At 37.7% G+C, this 20807-nt stretch overlaps 1 protein-coding gene across 6 annotated transcripts in view; it reads right to left on the bottom strand.

Annotated features, from left to right (window-relative positions):
* SLC10A7 (solute carrier family 10 member 7) overlaps nucleotides 1-20807 on the bottom strand; it is a 152518-nt gene that overhangs the window by 119177 nt on the left and 12534 nt on the right. For 5 of the 6 annotated variants that reach the window (XR_012660231.1, XM_075090440.1, XM_075090437.1 and 2 more), the window contains one exon: nucleotides 19982-20057. Coding sequence is in view for 5 of the 6 variants with exons in the window: in XM_075090440.1 (XP_074946541.1) it covers nucleotides 19982-20057 (76 nt within the window). In the remaining variant the exon portion in view is untranslated. Of the gene's footprint in view, nucleotides 1-9896; nucleotides 10899-19981; nucleotides 20058-20807 lie in introns of those variants that run through there. The other variant, XM_075090441.1, reaches the window with a different exon arrangement.

Below are 20807 nucleotides of genomic sequence, written 5' to 3'. Positions count from 1 at the left end.
GCAGGTCAGCTTTTGGTGTTTCTTGCTCGAATAACATGTTTTGAAGAGAGACTGTCAATATTGAAACAGATACATCAATTCAGTCCTTTAAATCACTCCAGGGATGTTTTACTCACTCATTACTCACTCAAAAATGTCTCTTAGAATTGTTAAACACATGTAATAAGCGATAAGCTGCAAAGAATTTCAGTGTGACCAGAAACTCACATCCTCCCAAACATACAGATGCAGTGTTTAACACTCATTAATGTTATATCATATTAAAGAAAACAAAATTGTAGCAGTCATAGCAAACAACAGGTATCTCTCATAACCACATCTTATTATTCAAAAGCTAGGAAAAATTGTTCCAAGTCTCCAGTTGTACAATGGCAGACAATGTTATCATTTAGCAAAACAGACATCTCACTCAACCTTGATATTTTCATCTGGAGGATAAGGGGGAAAAACAAAAAAAAGGACAGAAAGCTACAATCAGGTTTTTCTCTCTCTCCAGGAGCCACTCATTCTAAAAGCGCTATTCAAAGACAGCACTTAAAATCCTAGTTTGTTATTTCAGAGTACATAATGAAAACAAGTGTTGATCACTAAAAATATTAATTAGCATTATTTAGAAATATCAATATGGGAAAAAGGAGTGATGTGCAGACACCCTGCCTCTGGGATTAGATTCTAATTCATTTTAGATTAGGAAGAAATGAACTAAGACCACTGCCCTGACAAGTTAACTATTCTTATTGACACAGTTCTGGATAGGAATAACACCAGCCCTGAGGATGGCAGAGTAAACAAAAAGAAATCATGTTCATTTCTGACAAATTACCATGATAAAAAGGATCTGGACGGGTTACATAAATTTGCTACTATGAGAGCATTGTCTTTTTAAATTATTTTTTTTTTAGCTAACGTACTTATGTAACTATTTGGGGTTTTTGGTACTGCTATTACAGACAGGACTGTACTGGCAAGAAAATTTAACCAACAAAAGGGTTAATTAGGGATACAAATTTTCTCAGACTGTTAATAATAGGAATAACACATAGTATGTGCCCATAAGTAATTCTCAGGTATCTTTGATCTTCAGCCCCAAGCGATTACTGTTGCCTACTATACCCTGGCCTCTGGGACTCTCTCAGAACCAGACATCTGGCTACTTTGTTGTTTTAGACTAATCTCATCCCAGGAGAGCTCAAGAAATGACACCAGGCAAGGAGGGTCCTGGCAAGGGAAAAAACATTACTGTATCAGCAGATTTTTGAGTGGACTAGAGTATCAAAATTGTCTTCAAATTTCTATAGGGATCCTGTGGCTTCCCTGCTCTCGAGCTCCGCTTTCACGCAGAACACCAGAATGTACATGATCCTGTTTTAAGGAACTGTTAATCTCTTTGGAGAATCTCATGAATGATAATCCAGGAAAGAACATGTGACAAAGGCAAACAGAAGCAAAAAAACTGCAAGGAATGGGTGGATTTAATGAAGATTTTATTGAAAGGTCAGCACACTGCATGATCAAACAATGTTTTTAAAAGCCTACAAAAAAACCTACTCCGCCATCCAAGTACTCTGTTTTTGACCAATTCATAGGTTTTAGCTGCCAGCAGCAGCATTACCCCCGAAGTATGACCCTCTGACAATTGCAACAGATTCAGCCAAGTGCCGAAGTGGCTGCTCTGGGCTTAGAAACAGGGCAGCTCACAATGCGCTGAGCCCACAGGGGTAAGGTGGGCTGCAAACACAGAGAAAGGAAGGTTTAATCCTAAGGCCAGGCTCTCCTACCACCAGAGGCTACCTGGGTTTTGCCACAAAATCTGGTCCGCCAGATTCCCATCCTCCGCAAACCACTACAGGTTACACCAGATGCAACACTGGCAGCTGGACAAGAACTGTTGCAGGCAGCCCTGCAGGAGAAGGCAATTTTCCTATACCAATGGTCCGACATCCTTCCTACAGCAGTGCTCTCTTACTGCCTGCACTCAGCAACAGAAAGAACAAGGACACCTAGACCTGGAAGAAATAAAAATCTCATGTGTATTTTTCTGAGGGCAGTAAGCACGCCCGTACTGTGAACATTATCCCAGCCGTGTACTTCCAAGCAGCATTGTTTTTAAAACACAAATAACAATTTATTGTTATTGGTACATAACAATAGCAGTAAGGAAGAGATCACTTCTGTGTGGGTGTCATTTTTATTTCAAATCAACATTTTCTTCCCTTCTATTGGCAAGAGCAAGTTAAAAAGAATGGACGCTAAATAAATTCAGATTCTAATCTTCTTCTAAGGGCAAGCCCCTATGATTTAACTTTGCTTTATTTCAGGATATTTTCAAAGTGTTCAGAACAGAGCTTTGGAGAAATCTCTGAATAATCTGCCATATCACACCAGCTCCTAAAGAAAACAAATCCTTGCCAAAACCTTTTAGAAGTGCTACAGGCAGAAGCAGTTGGAAAATTGTGTACTAAACTTTACTAGGGATCATGCTGTTACAGAGTGTCCTACTTTCTTTTTCTTCATATTTCTCACACCACAGCTATCCTGCTTTCCACCAGCCACAACATTCCCCTCTCAGTGGGAGAAATGATACTAAAAAGTTACCCCAATGTATTTTAGCAGTTTCCCAATGCACTGTAACAGTTGGATAAAGAAAACAACCTGGCTTCACTAGCTTTAATTACATCATACCAAGAGTAATAAAAACCTGAACAATTCAGCATACTTCCGAGATATTCAGAAAGATGTTATGCAATGTTTTTCTGAATCGAATCTAGCAAATTCTCCTTTGCTTTCTCACCAAGCAGGCATGTTGTTAGAGGGAACGTGGGTTAATCCAAACAATTACATTTTAAAACACTGGCAGCACCAGGACAGCACAAACTGTTTCATACGCTCTCGATATACAATACGTGCTCAATAAATGTTTCTCTTAAAAGCTTTACTATGATATCAGCTTGTTATGGTTTAATTGATGACTTCTGTGACTGCTGCAGCTTGCAAGCAGCTTTACACAACAGAAACAAGAGAAAGTCATAAAACATTCCATACCACCACACTAAAAACTTGTATTGTATTTATTAATACATCCTCTACTGCAGAACGATCCCGATTGCAGTGTAATAAGAACAGTATTGTAAGATAGGAACAGGTCAAACTAATGTGTTTAAGAAATAGCACGTGATTGTATCAGTGGAGATGGAATTAATACCAGTAACAGTAAAAATGAAATTAAGGCTAGGCAGAATTTTAATTTTTGTATTTTAAGCACTGTAGATGCTTAATTATACACCCTCTGTCTTCACCTGCCATAGAATTTGAACGGTGCATCTCACACACTTACCTTTCCCCTTCTCCTTTTAAATCAACAACAACCAATACGCTATATATGAACATACAAACTCTACTTCATAGAACACAGAAGAAACAAACAGTTAACAAAGCAAACAAACCCCACACTAATTGTACATATTAAAGATAGAAAAATACAGAGGATATAGATATAGGTTCTAAAAAATGTTCCTCAGTGTCTAAAAAGCACATTTTTATAGGATTGTCTTAAATACCACAGTTACAGCTTGGGCATACATATTACAGACTTATTTTCAAAGCCATAGCCATCACCAGGACTCCAACAGCAAATAACCAAATGCTTCAGAACATAAATACCTCTCTGTTTACTCTAAGTATTGATTTATGTTCTATGGGTATCCAAACATTGGTAGCTAATGCTGCCTTGCACTATCTATTACAAAATTACAGCTATTCAGTGAGGTTTTCTAACAGTAAATAAAACTCCCCACAGCCATTCTCCAAAAACTCAACAGCTGGAAGAAGTGAGCACTGTGGCATGACAGGAATGCCAATATATCTATACAAAGGCAAATCAGATATGAAAACAAACTCAGAGGAAAAAGGTCTTCAAACAAAGTCTGTGTTAACACTTCTCCTAATTTGGAAATTGAATGAAATAGCTCCCATGTATCTGTCATTACAGTGGAACAGAGAGAGGAAAAACATTTCGGACATTAATAACAACACCTTGAACTCCTCCAAGAATCTAGTCAGTCTATAACAAATACAGTTATATGAACAATATTGTAAATTACATAGTTCAAACATTGATCTCACTGCAGAACCATCAATCCTGCCCAAGTACTAAATTCTAACTAGGACTCCTGATTTCAACATACATACATATATATATGAAAGGCTGGATATACAACTGTCAAATCTTCATTCTTCTTTCCTAATCTAGGACATTTAACAGTATAGGTCTACAGTTCATTGCTGACCATATGTATAATAGGCAGCTCTTCATGATTTAGATATTTTATTTCTGTATGTATGAACAAACCTAGGAGAAAACATCCATAAACTACTTTGATGAAATTCTCCTGGGTTTTGGAGGCTGCCTTTACCTCCTGGGAAGGCTGGAAGAAATAGGCTTCTGAAGGCACATGGAAGAACTCCACATTTCCTCCATTGCACGAAGCTTTTTCTTATCTTGTAATTAAACAGGTCGTCAGCTAATAAAATTACTTTATACTCCTGTAATATCTGCATAAGGAGATAGCAGAGGGAGAGCTTAGTGATGTTTCCTGATGAACACACTTCCTAAAGAAAGATAAGTACGATTACTCTAACTTCAAGATAATGACATACACTTAACCCACAAATAAAGCTCCATCTTTAGAAGCTTTTACAGCATGAACAATGCTGATACTTGTCTTCACTTTTCTATTTTAAATTTACAGGCAGTTTCATTTATTTGAAACAAAGACCATATTTTCAAAAAGACAGTAATTAACCTAGGAGAACAGTGGACATGCACTGTATGTGTATATGTAAAATGCAGTATTGTACTTATGTATCTACTTCAGCATTTTATGTCAACTGCACACTTTTGCATAAGGAGACCAGCTGCTCCTTGAATCCACCTAATACGAAACATATAGACCCAATTTTCATTTGTGACTCTTACATATACTTACTCAGTCCACTGCTTTGATTTTAACAGAAGATTATCTGATTTACACTAGGATAAAAGAGAAGAACCATACCCAAGTTTCCAGGTACCCTCGCTAGCAGCACAGGTGGTTCTTTTGCTGGTAGCAGCTGGCATGTGGTAATTAGCAGGAAAACTGAATTCAACTATTTCTAGTTCTGTAAAAACATCTAAGAAGAGACGTGGCTCAGAATAAAGTCTCAGCATATTACAGTATGCTCTACAGGAGGAAATAACCTGACAAAACAAAATTTTCCATTGCCTTGCATCACAGAATTTAGAAGGATCTTGAAGCCTGAAAGACAGGAAACCTTAAAATTTTCTTTCATGGCAGACCTGCATTAGGTTGTAAAAATTTATTAGAGAGTATGAAAAGAGACTGTTGCCTCCCACCACTCACAAAATAAAATTAAAAAAAAACCCTCACAAGAGCTGATAAAGAAACCATGAACATAGCCTGCTGGAAGCATTGAGCTGTCTAAACGAGCCATCTACCTCACAAGACACTGGATGATAGGTTAGCATAACAAGTGATTTCCCTGAGTAAAATAATCTCTTGGAAGTCAGAAGCACTGACTTCCACTAAAACCAGGTAGTCTGGGAAACAGAAGACTACTGCAAATTTCAGTGTGATTTTGTATTATTAAGGAAGATGACAAACAACATGCTGGAACTGGCTGGTGATTTGAAAAAGGAGGGAAATTAAAATCAATGTGATCACTTAGAGACATGACAGGATACTTACACAATGGGCACAGTGACATATATCATGCAAAAATAGCAGAGGGAGGAAGAATTGAGAGGGTGGTAAACATAACTATACTGCTAAGGCAACAAGAAAGAAATTTTACACACTCTGAAGACAAAAATGCGCATCTGAATCTCACTGCGCAACTTGGAGAGAGCTCAGCTGTCAGACTCACAAAATACCTGGGTTATAAAGTGTCCTTATGTTCTGGGACTTCATATTTACATAAACCGATGTAGATCAGAACTAGTGGAGGGGCTACCTTTTTGAATTTATATATATCTAAAAAGAGAGAAAATTGTTGCCTGTAAAACTGAACTGATTTCAATCCAATGCTCTAAATTTAAAGAAAATTGAAAAAGAAAATTCCAAGAAATCAACTAAAACAAAGAAATCAAGGTTACAACATAGCTATTTTGTTATTTGCAGAAGATGTCTGCTCTGAGTTTTATCTGCTGGGAGTATCAGGAAGGTTCAAAAAACCAAATGTAGCAACATAGGCATTTGTCACTCAAGGGGTCATGACAGCAGACCCCTTATGAAGCAGAGATGCCTCAGAGTGACTCATTTTCAGATGGGATTTGAGGACTGCACTTTAGAATACTGCGTATTTTTCTGGGTATTCCATACTTACAAATAGCATCTATTATTTTGAGTTTCTCAGATCACAAATTGCAGAGAATCAAGCCATGCAGGAGTTATCGACATGGGTGGTACAAACAGCAAAACCATCCTAGTATCAATAGGTCACAGGCATTTGTGACTATGCTTAGAAACGGAAATGCCTCACAACTGTGCAAAAGAGGGTGCGCTGCCGGTTGAAGAGAAAACGTATAAGAGAGACCATTGACTAAATTATTAACATATACACCTTAGAGAACATAACTTATACAGAAACTCTCACTCAATACAGATATTCTGAACCGTTTGGATAATGGAAGTACAGCAAGTATTTTTGAGATAACACACGACATCAACATTACAAAAAAAGTTATAGGATGTATTTTCTAAATAGCATGATCACATGCCATTTTAAAACAGAAGCATAAAACACAGCCATAGAGCAGAACTGAAATTTTTATGTCCAACTTCAAAGTCGTCATTTCTTGATTTACAGGTAACCTATCAATCTAACTTATGCTTCCTCTTGTCATAGGACTTTTAAGAAATCACATACATTGAATATATGAAAAGTTTCCCTAAAAACACATTCATTTTGAAACAAAGTACTTTGCTTAAGTAGAATAAAACCTGACAGCCACTCTCAGAGCGGACTTTCTCTTGTTCCAGTTATAAAATCTTCTTACTGTAGAATTAGTTTATATTTTTTATATTTTCAACAAAATTAAAATATCATTTGCCAAAAATATATACGTATTTGTTATTTGTAGTTGTGACTTGGGGAACAAATGCACCTTTTAACAAATACCGCTTCTGGAAGTAGCTGGAAGGGTTTAAGAAAACGAAACCCCAAAACCTTACACTTTACCTACCAGTGAAATAGCATAAAAACAGGACTAAACAGACTCTTCTGAATAAAATCACAACAGCTGAAACTTTCCTGTAAATGTAATAACCTTCATGACAGTGAAAGCACAAATATGAAGGGATTCATTTTTGCCAATGGTTGTTTAATACTCTATTTTTAAATGCAGCACGTCACTGGCAAATTTCAACACCTCTACAAGCAAACAGATTGAGCACTGTGAGCTCTGTGAACAAGAGAGTGCTGTTATTAGCAGGGCTATTTGCAAAACCATTCCCAAGATGCAGACACAGAGTTCAGATCTGCTATTGAGCAGATTTCTATTGCTTACTGGTACCACTGAAATGCATGCATGCACACATGCAAAGTCTAGCAAGATATAAAAGTCTGTTGAATAAACAGAAAAATGTATATCCATTTCCACTGACAGGATAATAGTCTGGGTCACTAAAAACCTTAGTTTTGCTTATGCTTTTCTGCCCCGTTTCCCTTTAACGTTTGTTCTTTCTGGTTTACATGAACTATCAACAAAACAAGCACAGAGACACCGTATCATTGCGTGCACATGCGCTTTGATTATTTCATTAGGGACTGAAGATGGTTTAAGTTTACTAAATTATATTTCTATAGAAGGATTATTGTTATTAACTAAAGAAGGTATTGCCTGTATGCTATAACAGAGACTGACGTAATTGAAAAGCTAGGAAATTTTTTCTAACACTCTTTATAGTATTACAAAAAAAAAATTTTTTTTTTTTTTTTTTCTAAAAAGGTTGAAATAAAGCCACAATAGACAGCAATAATTACAAGGATTCTGCTCTTCAGTATCCGGATTAGAGGCTGTAAACTCCCCATCGATAATGTGAAAGCCTCAGTGAATGTTTCATGCCCTAGTATTATGTCTCAGAAATAACTTTTCAGACTCCATTACGTCCGCCATGAACTTGATCTTTCACCTCTAGTGAAAATCCTCTTATAACTATAATTCTAAAGTTAATGATGAGAGATTTCATTTGCTTTCCAAGCACAGATAAAACCTTTTTGAAATACACTCTCACTGCCATGACCTTGGTCTATGACTTAAGAGTTCACCACATGTAATAATTTACTTTGCCCCATGGGGCTCATTGAGATTTCCTTTTAAAAGGTTTTGGATATGCAGTTGGAGCTGAAACACTCACACAGTATGTATCAAAGTATACATCCCCATATACATTATGGACGTTTTGCAACAATATCAAACAAACAAAATTTATTTAGATCATTACAATTATAACAACAAAAAGGCCTAGCTAAGCAAAGTCATCCACACGCTAGAAATTCAACATTTTGGGAATCTTGCTGCAATAATCCACAATACCTGCTAGAACAGGAAGTTTCAAAATTTCATGGAAGAAGTAATACATGTAAACTCACAAACCAATTCAGGAAATACACTGTTGCTCTGGACTCACCAAATCCAACACAATTAAGTTCAAGTACAGCAATATTCTCTTCAGTTTATGTGCCACATAATTACCAGAATTGCTGCATTACACTACCTAGTCAGCCTACAGCTGCTGACTTCTTTGCTGATAGGCAGCACACTAGCTTCTTTGTTTGCTCATGTATTTCATACTAAACGTCCCTTTATTATTAAAAATAAATAGATGAAGTCAGAACTACTGTATCCACCTCAATATAACGCAAAATTTTTGTTCCCCTGAATCTTGGGGAAAATTCCTTCAGAAGTGTTATGTACCTTAAATTCAAGCACTGGCTTGCAGCCCTAGTCAAAAGGTACATTACTGTCTCACAGCGTTAAGTGCACATCAGTGAATGATAACGTACTGCCAAGCATGGCCATGGCTCCTACCATGTCCCACCCGCCTCTGCCTCGCGCTGTCTCGCTGAGCGACCAGGCAGTTGGTGCCAATGCCCTGGGGATGCGTACGAGGGTCTGAGGATGGGCAGGATTTGGAGGCAGACAGTGTGGACCTTGACAGGGGCCAGGGACCCAAAATGCCAGAGAAGCAAACGGTCTGGAAATGTGGCTTGTGGTGGGGATATATATAGTGAGATACTGAATGGGTTGGCAAAGATTATATTTAATGGTAAAACTTCTCCCCCATCACACAGATGAATAACCAGGGGCTGTTGCTCTTTTAGGGTACCTATAGCAAAGTGAGCGCACTAATGCTCCTTTGCCAGTCTCCTGCCCCTCAAAGCTCCCTAAATGCCACCTTCTTCTCACAGGGGCTTCCCACATGAGTACAAGAGTATAAGCCTCTGCTACGGCTACTCCGAGTGGTGTTGTTTTCCCTCCATCCTTGTTAATTCAGAAGTGGCAAGAGAAGTAGTGGATTTCAGATGGAAGAGGCCATCTGCACAAGGGAATGCCTGCAAAAACCCTAGCTGAGCAAGGAAAGCACCCAGCTGTGGGGAGTGCGTGTCTGAAAAAGGGTTCCCAGGAGGCATGTTGAAGAAAAGGCACATGTCCAGAAGTAGTTTACCAGCAGCTTGCTGTTTTCAGGCTTCATAATAGGTCCAATATTTTCCAGAAACTGGAGTTTAAATAATGCTTTGAAATCAGAGAAAATTTGCTGCTTTACTGGTCTCCACATTTTTTGCCAAATGCTCTAATTAACAGATGAACAAAAAGTCAGTTTTAACAGAAAAATACAAACTGGAAATACTTGTTTATTTTTATATAAATAAAAGAATCTAGAAATTTGTTCTCTCTCTTCACACAGATGAGGTTTTCCTCACAGAATGTAAGACACTTTTTTTTAAAATGTATTGAATAATCACCTGACAAACAATTTAGAATACAAAAAACTTCAAGATGTTCCTCCATAATCATAATGATAAAAAAGGATAATAAAAATCAATTTAATTTCCTTGAAAATAATGACATTTAAAGATAATAGTAATTATAACTGAAAATCTGGCTTCATGTTTTATAGCTATGATTTCCACAAGTCAGAACTTAATATTGCACACGCAGAAAGAGAGCTAAAGAAAAATTACAGAAATACTAAATTTGCAAGCCTGATTATTTCCTTTCCTATATATTACCATTAGCCACTAAGCAAATATATTCATACCAGGTAAAAACGTGCTTGGATAGAAACAAAAACTTTCTCCAAGTGAAATACTCTGAAGCTTTGATTTTAACACACAAAGGACAAATTTAAGAAAGGAGAAACAATGTAGCATTATCTCTTTACAAGCCAGCATTCAGAACTCACACACTGCAAGAACAGTAATGCTCTCCTTGACTAAACCCACTGAAGATATTCCTTCACGGCATTTTTGTCTTCTCAGTAAACATGTTTAATTTTGATTTCTCTGCAGTGAGCTGCAAACAGTCATATGTAAAGGTATTTTTCAGATTTCAAGATGTTAGCAATGCTTTACACATTATCATTCCAAATGTTCTTTTTAGAAAGAAATACTGAATTAATTCCATTTTTGACAATCAGTACTGTTGCATATTAGGTTTTGTTACTTTTATAAATACATGTTTTCATTCCAGTCACAACGTTGGGGCCACCAACAGCCATTCTAAACCATGTGCAGTAGTATTCCTTTGTGTAAGAGGGTCTAGGTCCACAGAGACAGGTGAACACGTGAACAGATGTCAAAGGAACCATCTTCATTGTTCGTGGTAGAAAACAAACCACCTACAAGCAACAGACAAAGCTGAACAGCTTCTCTTCTGCAGTATCAATGATTTAACACCAATCTTAACATATGCAATGATTAAGCACTTCACTTACTATTAAAAATAATACTAAATTAGCACTTGCTTTGTAAGCCAACAGGTGAGGGGCAGCAGAACCAGAAGCATGTCGCTGGATTTCAGTGCCAGCAAACAACTGCACTACTCTGCCAAAAGAAAGCATTAGACAACGACCCTGACACAGTGAATGCTGGCATCGTGCAAGGCATTCAGCCGAATTAAGACTGCAGAAGGAACTCCACTGCAAACAAACCACTTCTAAGTTTTTGAAGCTGTCATCTTCAGAATAATGTTTCCAGTCGTCACTGCTTTCCAAAATACAGCCTTTCATTTCAAGACTGAGGGGGGGGAAGAGCAGATAACACATTTCCCTCACGATAACATATCTGCAATCTTTTTCAAACAGCCATAAAGATTAAACATCAGAGAATAGAGAAGCTGAATTTTAGGGGGCTAGTAGACAGCTCTCTGCAAATATTTTAACAGAAATATTACAGATTTGTTCAGTTAAAAATGCTTGCTTTGCATAGGCAAGGCATTTCATACAGCATTCCCTGCTAAATAAAGGAAGCTCTTGCACACTGTAATTTTACACTGAATTAACCTGCAGACCAAGACAAACATAAAATCACCTTACTTTAAAAGGCCATTTTTGTCAAGCATGAGAGCAAGTCTCTTCTGTTCTGGCTTCTTTATGCCACAAACAGCTTTCAGGGTCACTGAATGTCCCATAGCAGACAAAAAACTGGTCTCCCCAGGCAAGTGCTGCAGAACAGCAACAGCAAAGCCTCTGAAAACACTCTTGTTAAAGTCAGATCTAGGACAGCTGGGCAAACAGTTGAAAAAACACAAGGCTATGATGACTCCAGGTAGTTCTCAGCCACAGCCCAAGCAGTTTAGCGTAATTTAAACAGACTTGTTTACAACATTCTAGATTATGGCAGGGCTGCTACAAACACCCCAGACTTGGGAAGGCTGAACATGTGCAAGGCTGCAAGTTCCGTGTCGCACATCTAGCAATAAAGTTGGCAGTTCAGGTATTTAACACACTTTCTTGCACCTCCCCAGTCTCTTATGCTTCCAGGAGTGTAGGAGAGGGGCTTTTTCTACTGGACACCTGAGGAGCCATATGAAAGACCCTGAATTAGAGGCACTGGTAACCACGGTCAAAATTACATCTTTTATCACAAGTCTGACTCAACCACTGATACCTCAGGGTAGTAAATCACCTGCTTTTCAAAGGTGTTGGGATAATCTGAAGCTTTGTACTAACTGAAGTAAGGAGTTTGGGGGTGAACTGCTTGAATACAGGGATTTCGAAAGCCTCACTGTTAGCCTGAATTTGCTTCCACTGAACTAAGAGCAGAGCTGAATGCCTTCGAAAATTTCTTCCATTCTGAACAGTTTTAACAGTGGATCTGTATCAGAACTACTAGTGAAAAATTAAAGGAGAACAGTGGGAGAGGGAAAAAACCCAGAAGACTCCACAACTGCTTTGGGTTATAGAAGACCTGAGAAGATGATGAGGAGCTCTAGAGATATCTAATGGAGCTGCGTGACTGGGACACATTATAGTGATGAAATTCATATTGTAGGTAATAATTTGGGCTACTCCTATGCATTGATGGATATAAAATGCACTCACCACTCAGGGAAGGAGAAAACCCTAAGTGTCAATAAATAGTTCAATAAAAACCATCTGCTCAAAACACAGTAATGATAAAAGAAAAGTAAACTCTTAGGATACATAAAAAATTAGACTGTAATACTAGAATAGAGTGGATGAATTTAATAGCACAACAGCTCCTATGTACATACAAGGCTTATGCTGATACGGTTAATTCTTTGTATTTGTACATGTGAAGTACAGACATCTTCCCTAAATTTGTCCTCTGATATCTCTGATATCCACATACATTTCCTAGAGACTTCAGTGTGGTATCTAATGGTAGAATTAGTTACATTTTCATTTTGAACTATTTCACCTGTGTAGGCAGACAAAATTTATTACTTAGGAAATTAAAACAAAATATTTTTTCATTATATGTTTTTTCCTTTTACAGTATCAAATTTAAAAACAATAGAATTAAATTACTTACCCTTTCATCAAGAAAACCTAGAAATATTTTAAGTACAATTTGAAAATAAAATTTTAGACACTGTAAATTATGTAAGACTGTAATTATGTAGACTACTGTAAATTATTGCTTATATTTAGGGAGGAAAAAACTACATTATAGAAGGCGACATCATGAAGACGACATCATGGCACATATAGTTTATTTGAAGATCTTACACAATTTTGTTTCATGATGTTCGTGGGTTACCTTCCAAGGGTAAACAGTCTTGGTACACTGGTGCATCAGGGTATGGATCATGAACCATTAGAGCTTGTACTACTTTTTATTCATTTTATTTTGTTTTTTAAAAGGTTAAGGCACATGTATACACAGTTCAGAGAACTTCAGATATTTTTAGAGAAATCAATATCTTTCCTGTGACTTTACAGTAGCGTTAGGGTTCACTTTTTTGTTGTTACTTAAAAAAAACCCACCACTCGCAAGCAGAGGAATTTTCCAGTGTTCGTTTCTCAGTAAGTACTCATATGCTTTTTATATTAAAATATCAGTTTAAACTACTGCATATAATTTGTTGGCAAAATGTTACTACTCTCCCTTCATTCTTTTCCAGAAAGGCTAGCTGTGGACCTTGCAAATTTATATTCAGTTTTATGTTTTACATTTGCTTCAAACAACAAATCTAAAAATCAATACTAGAACTCTTTCTTTGCTTTATATCTTATTTCATAAGTACCTTGCTAGCTTTCTTCATTATAGTCTATCTCATATTTCAAAATCTTATCTTGTATATGCAGCATCTTGTTTTACAAAAGGCATAGCAGATCCACATGAAAGTTGCAAAAAAATAAGACATCGCCCTGACTAAGAGATTTTGTACAAGCTACAGCTTAACTGAGCAAATAACACCTCAATGGCTTTGTTGTGTATGAGAGCAAAATAGCCAAAGTATTCTTCAATAAAATGAACTGTCTGCCACGATTTATCTGTACAATTCCATCACAGCTCTTGCCTGTTGTTACACTTTTCAAAAATATGTCATTAAGCTGCCATAAAAGTCATCACAAATTGTTTTTTCTCCCAAACTGATAATAGACTTACAGATCTAATTTTCAATCTCTTTTCTTCATTACTTTGATTCTTAAGGAGAATATGACATTTGCTCTCTGAATACTTTGTAGTAATATCGGGCATCTCTACAGCATTTCTGTCTGAGGATCTCCAAGCTTTTAATAGGTTTGTCTTTACAGCACCTTGAAAGGCTGACATATTTATTTGTCTCTCTCCTGCAGAAATGGATAGTTAGACGCAGACTTTTAAAGAAATGGGTTTTATAATGTCACTGAAAAACTACAAGACTTTTTGAAAAAAAGGACACAAAAGAGCCTTCTGTGTTGTCAGACACTATAACGTCATTAAAATCCTGACCCTTCACAGCTTAAACAGAGCAAAGAAGCAAAAGTAAAGCCTTCTGTTTTTCATTCCAGTTTGTTTTTTTTTTTTAACTACATGGACTGTCCTCTTCACAATCAAGAGACTTTGTAAATATTACTGATGACAAAAACAACCAAGTAATCGAGAAAATATCACCAAATTAAAAATTAGATTTTGATTTCTCATGGCGATCCCGCCTTACTTTTTGCCAGTGTATATATGAACATTGTTTTGTTCATATAGGATTTCATATGCATCAAATTAAATTCAGTACTTGAAATGGCTTTGCTAATGAACTAAATGTATTTGTGACAAAAGCTAGGAATAGGCTGTTTTAGAAAGTTGTTTGCAGGGTTAAAGGAAGTAACATCACATAGGAAGGGATCACAAGAGGAATGATGGAAAAATCAAGGTGAAGAGGGAAAAACAGGGAGAAGAAAGAAGAGCTGAAAGAAATGCTGAGAGAACAAACCACATCATACAGAGACCAAGGAGAGGAGTTGAAACCTAAGGATGGGTCACAGAGTCAATAGGTATGAATTTGTAGCCCTACTAGACAAGTTGTATTTCTGCTCATCACATCAAGAACAGCTACTTCCACCAAAATAAATGACAGCATAGCCATAAATCATCTTCCCCTCCTCCAAAAGCCAAGATTTTCAGAGAGCACAGAGAGTTTCATTCCCCTCTGCTTACATCTCTCATTTGCCAACACCTCTCTGGATAAAATGATACTAGCTCCTCACCAGCCTGAATAATATAGGCACATCTTTGGACAGAAATTTTTATCTCCACCGTATCTCCTTCCAACAACCACAGGTAAATATCTTACAATGCCACGTATCAGACATTTTCAAAACATGGCACCTGTATCACTACTAGTACACAAGTTATTCTAAAGTAGTACAGACACACTGTCTCGGACAGCTAAACACCTCTGCTGCTGCCACTGCCACCCATGGCAATACGTAAGGAAATGAGATTTGAAAAGTCTGTCTTAAGTCTCATGTAAAAAGCAGTACTGAGAGTGAACTTGTCACTCCATTATTTTCTTTGCAGCTAGAATCTTTTGTTCTTCCACTCTGCTAAAGCCAACATTGGATTTCTCTTCCATTGATTACAGGAAAAAGAACCCAATACCCCTACAAAATCTGCTCCTGGTTTTCAGTCTGATTATCCCTCTGCTGTCTTTCCATTTCTTTCTTACAAAGCTCTAGAGACCTTTTCCCCCTATAATGCCTACGACTTGTGAAGAAGGCTCCCTCCAGACCCCTAAAACAAGACACCAAACCACTTACTCATCAGAGATAGGTGAAGATGTTAATTTTCACCCTCAAACACCAAAAGATTTGGAAGCCTTTTGGCTTCCAAATATAACGCTTCTCCCCACCATAATGCCACAGCTACAGAAAACAAAGGTGCTAAGTGGCTTGATTGTCTTCCCTTATTAATGGAAGGCTACTGCTGGCAAATGGCTTTTGATAAAGAGTCATTTCCTCTGGAATGCCCCAGCCATCAAAACCAGCCCCTACCTGCTCCTCTACCAGGCATACTGCAAAGTAACACAAAGGGCTAATGTGGTAGAGTTTGGAAGGCACACCTAACAGATGCTAAGACTAGAAATGTAAAAGCAGTATAGATCACAGGGTTGGTGGTCAAACGATATATAAGAAGGCAAATTTTTTTTTCTTTGGACAATTTCACAGTTGCACTCTTGAGTAACTGTTCAGCTGTTGTATTCTTATACACAGATCAAGAGGACTTAAAGCTGAGACTCACTTTTTTTTGATATACCATATGTTTGAACCATCAGTAAAACAAACAATGGTAGATTGTATAGTTATTTGACACTGACAGTTAAATAATAAAGATTTATAGCTTACGTGGGTTTGTGATTACAATCCCAGAACACTAACTTTTTCAATGATGAACACAGTTTAATCGGAATTTGGTGACCACACCTCCCTTAGCCAACAACAGTGAAACATTTTATCTTGTGTCCTCAGGTATGTATCAATTAAAAAAAAACCACAGATCCTCGTAAGATCAACAAATGTGTCTTCCTTTTATCATCTCCCAACCAAATTTTCCAATTGATATGGAGCAAAAACCCCCAACCAAGTAGCTTCTAATGATGTAGACCCTTTCCAAGCACTTGACCAAATACTTCATCACCCTGTCCCAGAACAGTAAAGTATAGCTCTTACATAAGGCTTTTCAGCACAGATCTTCAAACACTTCACAAAGTTGCCATTATCCATTACTGCTAACCCCAAAGACACAACACCCCATTCTGTTTTACCCAACAGGTTAGTGACAGAGCTAAAACTAGAATCTGTGTTTCTTCAGCCACAAGTGAGTACTACTTCTATCATGCCATAGTACCTGGTATTTCTTTGAGAATAACCCAGGCCCAAACTGACCTCCAACAGTCACTTCTACTTGGATAAAGAAAACCTAAAACCCTCTGTCCTGTCCTTACACAGTCAACTACCACAGCTCTCATGTGCTGTGTTCCAAGAAATCCAAAGAGGCCTTCAGAGCAATTATTGAGGGTGTGCCTGTACTCTACAGCAGCAGGACACTTCTCACACTGATTAGCTCATATGGAGCTCCCTCACTATATTGCTTCTGAGCAAGCTCATTTATCTTCATATTCCATTATGCAGTGTAGATTACACCCTCAGACAAATCAATTTCTCCAGGTAAGGGATACACACTTGATGAGGCAAAAGCAGTTTAAGAGACATTATTATGAACAAATGCTCTCACAGTACGATCACTTGTAGGTTCCAGTTGACTCCCAGGTTTAAATTCTTCATATATTAGAATGGATTTAAATTAAAACAGGAAAAATGCATTTTTCTGCTCATGTTAGAAAGAGACATATATCAATAAGAGCTTAGGTGAACTTTGGCAAGGAGAGATGCGAGAGGGTCTTCTCCCCTAGCACGAGGGATGTGATTTGCTGTTCTTCAGAAGAAAAAATAACAATCGTCTGACTGACAGAGTGTCATGGTTTAACCCCAGCCAGCAACCAAGCACTGCACAGCTGTTCACTCACCCTCCCACCCCGGTGGGATGGGGGAGGGAATTAGAAGTGTAAAAGTAAAGAGTAAAAAACTCACAGGTTCAGATAAAGACAGTTTAATGATTGAAATAAAATAACATAATAATAACAATAATAATAATTTGTAATGAAAAGGAAAACAACAAAAAAGAGAGAAAGAAACAAAACCCAGGAAAAACAAGCGATGCAACTGCTCACCACCCGCTGACCGATGCCCAGCCCATCCCCGAGCAGCGATCACGGTCCCCTAGCCAACTGCCCCCCATTTATATGGGTATGGAATATCCCCTTGGCCAGTTTGGGTCAGCTGTCCTGGCTATGCTCCCTCCCAGTTTCTGCCTCACCTCCTCGCTGGCAGAGCATGGGAAGCTGAAAAGTCCTTGACTTAGTATAAGCACTGCTTAGCAACAACCAAAACATCAGTGTGCTATCACATTATTCTCATGCTAAATCCAAAACACAGCACTGTACCAGCTACTAGGAAGAAAAATAACTACCCCAGCCAAAACCAGGACACAAAGAAGCATCAAATTCCAAAAATATGTTTGCACTGGAAACTTGCTTAAGTTTGGTAATAAATTCGCCACACACTTTGTCTATGCAGAGTGTGTTTAAAGGTGTTTCTCTTTTGCATACCTTTGCAGAGCCTGACTGAGAACTCTCAGTTCCCAAGACCCAATTCTTGATTCACTATCTCCACTGTCAGTAGCTATCTGTAAAAATCACTAACAAGGTACGCATTTTTACATTCCTCCAACACCAGTTTGGTACAGAAGAATTAGAAATTCAAGCTTACTTTGTCAGTGATTTATACAATTACTTACACAAGCCTCCCATGATAGAAAGTTTCTGTTTTTGAGCTGGTATAAAATACACACACCACCACCACCCCAGATAATACTACCATCAAAAGGTAAACTCTAATGGTCAAGAAACTAAAGTACCTCTCTCACTCCTGAACACAAATGCTGTACGATATTGCTTTCGACTAACCAATCACACCTTTTTTTCTAGAGGATCTTTTCCTTGTTCTAAGGATAGGACAGACAGTGCTAACACTGAACAAGCACTCGTTCAATACTTCATTTCATCCTCACTGTTCACTATGTGGCATCTTTGTATATTTTACAGCACCTTACATCTAGAATCATAACTAGGAAACTTCTCATTTCTCTGTTAATCACTATTATGGACCTGAATTATTTCCTTATAATAACTAATTACTCCACAGCACCTCCATCAGACAATTTTATGATTCTTGTTTTCAGGTAGCAAGCTGGGAGACAGTGATGTGCATCAGGATTGCCCGTAATTAGAGACGCTTGACTTGAGATGCTTTGGGTCTCTCTTCAGAGGATAGAGCAATTAAACAGCACTTTGTCAGTACAAAGTACAACTTCAATCTATTTCAATGCTATCATGTGTTTTCAAAGCTGACATTAATCGGTCCCAAGAGTCTGAACTCAGAAAATGAGAAGTACACAACTAATGGCCATACTTAAAAAATGTGGTTGAAGTGACTCACCCAACCTCACACAGGAGTCGTGTGGCTGAATTAAGATTTGGCTCTAACCTGCCAGAACAGCATCCCAGCAGCCCTAGCCTTAAAACCAATTTATTTTAGTGTTATTCTCTCCCTTCCTCACCTACTAGGTCTCATCCACCTTCAGCAGTTATGAGGAAGCAGATCTAAAGGAAACCACCTCATTAATTAGCAGACCTGGATTTATTTCTTAAATGCTATCTACCTGGTCTTCCTGAAAATAGCAAGTGTTTTGTGGATAAAGGAAGAGTCTGAAATGACATCGATATATGCCATTTATAAGGCAGAAAATATAACGTGACCAAACTGAGTTTGCACAAACAACTTCAATTCTGGCATTTCCTACCTGTTGAGAACTTTGTGTTCTATCACTTTCAGAGAATTCCTCATTCCCAGAATTTTCATTCCATGCAGTCACAAATAATATAATAATTAAATTATTTTTTGTGTCTCCATCATTACTTGCTACATTTGCAGCTTGAAGCTTGAGGAACTCCCACTAAGGGGCCTCTTAACACTAAACACCATCCAAAGGATCTCTGCAAGGGCAATTCTTCACCACAAAGCTAATGGTCTATAAGATAACCAGTACACAGCATGTGAACATTACGTGGTTAGGAATTACAGTACAGCAACAAGCAGAAATTTCCTAACACCAGTTTCTATCAGAAACTTTGCTATCACCTCAGAAAACTGAGCTTCTTTCAGTTTGAACTATACCAGCAGATAACACTATTTCCCTTGTCCAACACAAAACTCAAGCTTTAATTCTAAAGGTTTTTACAGTCCACAACAGCATCACATTGCAGTCAGTGTTTTGCTACACAAGCTCATCATAAATAAATATTTGTTTAACCTTCTGTTTATAAAAAGCTTTCAAGAACAAAACAAAAACTCACCTCATTTCCACCAACAGCTTTGGTTAAAATCACTGCAGAAGACACAGGAGGTGGCATGCAGCCTACTGTCTGCAAGCTGAAAGCAACAAAAAGGAACGTTACATTCCTCACATGATGCAAACACCATGCAGCCTAAAACCTTAAAATACCAAATAGCTGAGTAGAAACAATCAGCACATCATCTGCACAACCCAATCAGTTCACATTACAGTTACAGCCCTGCACCAGCTGGCAGGATTTCTATGCCATCTCTTACCAACCACCACAGTGAAGAGTCACATCACCACTTAAAACCCAAGCACTCAACCTCTCTGTGACTCCATTTCCCACCTGCAGTACTGTATCTACCATTCACAAAGATATCTACTTGTCTATCCAAAGACAGCTGTATCACGTGTCCTGATGTAGTAAAGTCTGTAGTGTGTTTTGAGATACCTGTACCTATTTGGAAAAAACAAGAAAATAAGGATGTAAACCCCTATTTCCTTGAAAAAGCTGTTCAGTGATAAAACCATTTACTGCTAATTCAAATAAAAAACATGCTCACTATTTCAGGTTCACACTATACTTTGTTTTTCATCAGCCCCTACTTAAAAACAAACAAAATCACAATCAAGCTTTTTATTTCCTGAACATTAAAAGGCGATCAAATGTTTAAGTTTTATGCTTGTTTTCAGTTCTTGGTAAAGTCACCTAACTTCCATTAATCAACATATCAAAATCTTTCTCCTGCATTTTAGAAGTCTAAAATACATTGTTATTATTATCTGTCTTTTTTTCCATTGTTTGTGCAGCAAAGTTATCGAGATATATATTAAACGCTGTT

This window comes from Phalacrocorax aristotelis, chromosome 4 (assembly GCF_949628215.1).
Source record: "Phalacrocorax aristotelis chromosome 4, bGulAri2.1, whole genome shotgun sequence".
In the NCBI taxonomy this organism is placed as follows: Eukaryota; Metazoa; Chordata; class Aves; order Suliformes; family Phalacrocoracidae; genus Phalacrocorax; species Phalacrocorax aristotelis.
Note: the sequence above shows the minus strand (reverse complement) of the source record. Positions and strands in the feature narration are given on the sequence as shown.